Raw genomic sequence first — 7,104 nt, forward strand, 5'->3', positions numbered from 1 at the left:
TTACTCTTCGTTTTGTTTGTTGTTTGCTCCTTTGTTTTATTACTTTTTTTGTTTCTTGTTTTTATTCCTTTTTTTTTGGTCTTTTTTTCTGTTTGTTTATCTATTTGTCTGTTTATGAATTATATATTATATTCTTCAAATTCTTCAAATTTTTCAAATTCTTCAAATTTTTCAAATTCTTCAAATTTTTCAAATTCTTCAAATTTTTCAAAGATAATATTTAAAAAAAATTGTAAATGTAACAAAAAAAAAAAAAAGAAAAAAAAAAAAAAATTAAACATGTACAAACCAGGCTGAATTGTGCAAAAACCAATAAGAGGTAAAACAAGGTAGCTTTTTTTTTTCTTTTTCTTTTTTTTTTTTTTTTTTTTTTTTTTTTTTTTTTCGATTGTCATGCATATATTTTTTAATTTATTGAGCCGTAGCTTGTTTATGTTTTAACTGTTTCATTTTACACTTCAGAATTTCTGTAAGATCTTCCCCGTCGTTTATTATGTTTAATTTTTGAAAATAAAACAATAATGTATAGGCGCTATGTTCATTTATGTTTTTATAATTAATTATTATATAATTTTTTATGTTATGTATAATGGAATTATGTGTATAATTTAATATTAAAAGAATGTTTAGAACTTTTATAATGTCTTGAATTAAACAAATATCGTAATTATTTATAAACATTTCAATATCGTCTTCCCAGTGATTTAATAATCTGAGTAAATTATTTTTCAAGTTTTCATATTCACACGCATTTAAACATTTGTTTACATTATCTTTTTTACATTTTTCAGTTTTGCATTTTTCAGTATTTTCTTTAATAAAAATTTTATTCACGTCCAAAAGATGAAAATCGTACATGTTGTTATTTTCATAATTTTTTAAAAGAATGGATAATGAATACAAAACATAAATTTTTAATTCTTTCAACAATTTCATTTTTTTTATTTGTGAAATAAAAATATCCATTTTAGACAAACATATAAGTATATTATATCTTGAATATATATAAAATAGGTTACTTATTTGATTACAGTTCAATAAATTTACGTAACTAATAAGTTTTTCATTAAATATATTTATTATGTAATTAAATAAATTGATATAGTTAATGGAATAGTTGAAATTTTTGTCGTCCTTAACATATTCACCTTTCCCATATATAAGCTCGTAATTTTCAATAATCTCCTTTATATTCGGTAAAAAATGAATACAATTTATTACATCATCAATACTGCTTTTGTCCATAACAGTTGTTAATTTATAAGTACAAATTTTTAATATATGATTAAAATTTTTATTTATTTTCATATAAGAATATAATATTCTACACAAATCCATTAAATTTATATCATCCATTAACAGAATAATTTTTTGCGACAAGGTTTTGAAAATATTCATGTTTTTGTATAATATACATGCAAAGCAGTATGTAATTACACATATATCTCTAACATGCACATGACTATGCATTATATTGTCCATAATTATACTGCTCAGCTTAACAAACAAATCTTCATCATTTATCTTACATTTAACTAAGGCATTTAAAATCATAGATATTTCCACTATATTGTAAAGTGTATGAACTTTTTTTTTTAATTCCTCTTTTAAGAATATAATAAGATTCTCTTTTTTTCTTTTCGAATAGGTTGATATTAACATAGCTAAATTTGAAGTGTTAAAATATTCACATTTCTTTTTTATTATAGGAATAAAACTATCATATAAATTTGTTTCATATCGAATTTTACTCAAACAAAATAAAAAGGATGCAATTTCCCCAACTTCAAATTTATCGATTAATTCGTAAGATCTTTTTTCGATTTTTTTCCATATAAAATCATTTTTAATATTCTCTTTCAAAAGCATATTTGAAAAAATACAAAGAACAGATGAATTCATATGTTTTATCTTAATTTCTTTTTCATTTTTTATATCACCTTCATATTTATTTTTGTATAAAATATTATGGTTTACCTTGGATACAAATCTTTTAAAAAAATAATTAACTGTATTCACATTCGCGCTTTCTGTAATAACATTCTTAAACTTAAGCATTGATGCGAACGATTTTCTTTCCAAGCTACTGTCTTAATTTTATCAAAACCCACGGAGGTGTGCATATACATATACATACATATACACATACATATGTACACATTCGTATACAAATATATACATGCACATACGTACATATGGATAAAAAAGAGAACATTTAAGTCTTAAAAATTTGCCATAAATTCTTTCAAAAGTTTACAAAATATCTCTTTCAAACAACGTTCAAGTTTAAAGAAGTTCAACAGATTAAATGATTGTTTTATAAGAATTCACTTATAACACAATAGGTTGTTATATCCTAGTTTAAAAAGTAAAAAGTAGGATTTTACCTTCTCGTTATTTTACTCTATTTTACACTAATTTACTTTGTCTTACTTTATTTTGTTTTATTTTATTGTATTTTAATTTATTGTAATTTATTATATTTTGTCCTATTTTGTTCTATTCTATTTTTGTTTTAAGCTTTTCTCTTTTTTTTTTGTGCATTATTTTTTGCTTATTAACAGTTCCCAATACGGAAATAACAAAAGTAATAAATAAAAGGGTCAAAAGTATTATTGTTCACACCAGACGTTCGAAAAACACCCTATATAATACTAAGAATCCTTCTATGGTATTATATATTTATTTATTTGTTATATTTATTTGTTATATTTATTTGTTATATTTATTATATTTTTTTTATTTCCTTTTTATATTTTTCTCTTAAAAGTTGCAAAAAAAAAAAAAAATTATTATATATGTTTCATAATAAATTAAAGAAAATAAAACTTTTTTCTTATTTTTTTTTTTTTATAATAATGAACATACTTTCACATTTGGATTCCTTGTACAGATAAAATAAATATACACAAAAAAAAATAAAAAATGCTTAAAACTATTCTGTTGTTTCCAAGAGAAAATCGTTAATCGTATAACTAATATGGTGGCAATAACATACAAAAAAAAAAAAAATATAATAATAACAAAACAATATATACCACTATATAATATACCAACATTTATAAACATGTATAAAATACGCATAAAATATATGTAGTATATATTTATATATAAAACATGCACACAGTTTGTATAAAACAAACCCAGGAAATATATATAAAAAGTATATAAATAAAAGGCTTTTAAGTACTAAAAATAAATACAAACTTCGAATAACTTGTTATAATTATATTTCTTTATTCTAAAAACATTATATACAAAATGGAAGAAATTCTCTTTATTTCATTTTGCTTGTGGGTACTCTCGTAATATAAAAATAATAATTTTAAAATTGAGAAAGCTTTTTATGAACTAAAAAAAATAAATTTATACTTTATTTTTTATACTAAAAAATACACAACTTATGAAATAAACACTACAAAAATTCACATTTCATTATTTCACATCGTTCTTAAATTATTATATTCAAACATTTTTTTATTCATTCATTCAATCATTTTTCAATCCTTTTATTCAATCATTTTTCAATCCTTTTATGCAATCATTTTTTAATCCATATATTCAATTATTTTTTTATCCATATATTTAATTATTTTTTTATCCATATATTCTATCATTTTTTTATCCATACATTCTATCATTTTTTTATCCATATATTCTAACATTTTTTTATCCATATATTCTAACATTTTTTTATCCATATATTCTAACATTTTTTAATCCATATATTCTAACATTTTTTAATCCTTTTGTTCATTAATTTGTTCATTTTTTTTTTGTAATTTGCATAGATAACATTAATACGCATTAACGAATATTGCGATACTTGAAATTTAATTATATCACACATTATATATAATTTATTATTTTCGAATGTACATGTATTACACAAATGTAATGATAAATGAATAATAGGGAGTACCTTTTTATGTATATATATTACTAACAAATATAATGAATTTATAGCATAAATGTGAGCCTTAAAACTCTTCAATTAAAGTTTTTTTATTACATTTTTTAAACAAAAGTAAAAGATGAAGCAACCAATGACAAAATAAAGGAAATAATCAAAACTTAATTCAAAATAAAATTATTTCATTTCCTCTGCACTTTCAGTAATGAAATAAAAAATAAAAACAAAAAATAACAAGTAAAAAATAGCAAGAAAAAAATTGGGAGCAAAAAATAGCAAGAAAAAAATTGGGAGCAAAAATTAACAAGAAAAAAATAAGTAGAAATAATTAACAGGCAAAATATAAAAAGCAAAATTCAAGCAGCAAAAAATAACGAACAATATAACGAGCAAAAAATGAGAAGCAAATATCACAATCTCGCTCGCTTTCATGGCATTTCCCATTTATATAATTAAATGAACTGATCACAATTAAGAAAAAAAAAAAAAATTTTTTTTTTTTTATATTTTAGTTAAATTAGGCTTTCACATCACGAACATTTCTTTTCGTACGTTTTGTTACATATGCACATACATATTTATATACCTTTTATTTTTTCAATACATTGCTAAATACATCAGTTTACTTCATTCTTTTACCACCATACATCCTTTTAACGAATTGAAAAAAATTGCACAATCGCATAGATGTATTTAGTGAATATTATATACATGAAAATGTGTATATATATATATATACAAAAATGTGTATATGTATGTATAAAAACGTGCATATATGTGTATAAGAACGTCTATATATATGCGAATAAAAACATGTATAAATATGTATAAAAACGTATACATATGTGTTTAAAAACGTACATATATGTGTGCTTGTATGGCTGTATTTATGTACGTATGCACGTGTGCATTTAACCAAGAACATATTCACTTTTTAATCCTCCCCCCTTGATAAATTCAAAAAATGAAAATAAAAGTAAGGACCCTGCAAAATAACGAAGAGGAAATTAATGTAGACAATGATGACACAATACTTGATGTAAAGAAAAAAGTAGAGAGCGTTTTCCCTGAAATGGCATTTGATAAACAGAAATTAATTTTTAGTGGGAATATTTTAATAGATGAAAATAAAGTAGTAGATATATTAAAAGAAAATGATATAGTTATAGTTATGGCAAGTAAGAAAATATTTGCAAGTAATAAGAACAACTCAAAAGAAAATGCGAATGATTCATCAACTAATAGCAGTGCTCCAAAAATTAATGATAATAATTCCGTACATAAAAATGATGAAAAGAATAAGTTATTATCCAATAAAAATGAAATACAAACAGATGAAGGTAAACAAAATGTAAGTATAAATAATGCAGAATCAATGTTATTAACAGGCGATAAATTAAAAGAAACTATAGACAACATATGTGCTATGGGATTCGAAAGAGAGACTGTTAGGAAAGCAATGATACTAGCTTATAACAACCCCAATAGAGCAATTGATTATTTGACTAATGGATTTCCAGATATAAATGAATTAAATGAAATTAACGAAATTAATGAAGTGGGTGAAAGGAACGAAATGGGTGAAAGGAACGAAATGGGCGAAAGGAACGAAATGGGCGAAAATACGTACGAAAGAGATAATAATGAAAATTCTTCTAACTTATCAAATCATTTAATGAATTATAATTTATTAGGTGATAACTCTGGACTAGGTTTATCAGAAAATCCTGAACTGTTAAGAAATTCTCCCTTCATTAATGTTATACGAGATGTTGCATTATCCAACCCTCAAAGAATTCCTGAAATTTTAGAAATGATTGGAAGAACCGATCCATCCTTTTTAGATTATATAAGAGAAAATCAAACAGAATTTTTAAGAGTCATCCAAAATTATAGTAATGAAAATACACCAAATGCTGATAACGAACAATTATCGAGCGATGTGATAACACAACAAGGCATTCAAAATACAAGTGATCAGACTAATGAAAATTTAAACATACCTATTACACCATTAAATGAAAACGAAATGGAGAGTGTGAAAAAATTAGAATCACTTGGTTTTCCAAAACACCTAGCGATTGAGGCTTTTATTGCTTGTGATAAGAATGAAGAAATGGCAGCGAATTACTTATTCGAAAATATGAATGATTACACCTCGGAGTAGGGGAGTGTAAGTAGCAGTTAGAAGCGTAAGTAGCATTAGGAAATATTATGAAGGAAAAGAAAACGGTAGCAGTCAGATAACAAACAAAACAAACTTTCATAAAGCATATCATTACTTCTGAACTTTTATCCTTTTTGCCTATAACATTTTTCGTTCAAACGAACCAAGGAAAATTAGAAAACAGTTAAACATGTATATATATATATATATATATATATATATATATATATATATATGTAGCAGTACACAGTATATATATATTTATTGTATTTCCCCCAATTTTCAGCCCCTAAATAAAATTCCATTTTAACAGATTATTTTATTCTAATTATATTTTGTTGAGACAATTTTATAAAAAAAATTCTGATTTTTTCTTTTTTTTTTTTAAGTTTTTATTCCCATTTATTTAATAAATTACATTTTTACAACTTTTTTAAATGGTGAGATTATATTATGTTTGTTTAATGACGCTATTTAAATATTATAATAATTTACATTTTTAAAATAAGTTTTACTATTTTTTGTTTTTCTTTCTGATGATAAGAAACTTATTTTGCAAAAATGATTAACACTTTTTATTTTTTTAATATTGCATTTTGTACGCGCATAATGTACTTTGTATAAATACATATAATATATATTCATATAATGTATTCATATAATGTATTAATGTATATACACGCGTTGGTTCACGCAATTATTCGCTTCATCGTTTAACACTAATAACAAGATTTTACTATTTACTTCGATGAGATAGTTATACAGACTTACTCAAAATGGTGTTCATCAGAAAAAGGTATAACCATTAATAATTATTTAAGCTTTTTTTCAGCTTTAAACAGGTAGCAAAATTTAACCATTAGAACTACGCAGCATATACTAGCGCTCATGAGCTTATATAATACGTATGTATATATTTATCTATGTATATATATATATATATATATATATATATATATATATATATATACATATATATATATATATAGAACTAATCGTATAGAACTAATCGTGGATAGGTGCA

The 7,104-nt window shown here is 22.9% G+C and overlaps 1 protein-coding gene and 1 pseudogene across 2 annotated transcripts; one reads left to right on the forward strand and one right to left on the reverse strand.

Annotated features, from left to right (window-relative positions):
* Positions 1–119: 119 nt before the first annotated feature.
* On the reverse strand, positions 120–2,058 carry MKS88_002320 (annotated as a pseudogene). Its single transcript has 2 exons — positions 456–2,058; positions 123–196 (listed from the first exon to the last, which is right to left on the reverse strand). Coding segments are annotated over exons 1-2 (1,677 nt in total).
* A 2,819-nt stretch (positions 2,059–4,877) lies between these two features.
* On the forward strand, positions 4,878–6,080 carry MKS88_002321 (DNA repair protein RAD23; the record flags this gene model as incomplete). The annotated part of the gene is made up of 1 exon (XM_067215321.1): positions 4,878–6,080. One exon carries the CDS (start codon positions 4,878–4,880, stop codon positions 6,078–6,080), a length of 1,203 nt encoding a protein of 400 aa, XP_067073758.1.
* Positions 6,081–7,104: the final 1,024 nt, after the last annotated feature.

This window comes from Plasmodium brasilianum, chromosome 8 (genome assembly GCF_023973825.1).
Source record: "Plasmodium brasilianum strain Bolivian I chromosome 8, whole genome shotgun sequence".
Taxonomy (NCBI): Eukaryota; Apicomplexa; class Aconoidasida; order Haemosporida; family Plasmodiidae; genus Plasmodium; species Plasmodium brasilianum.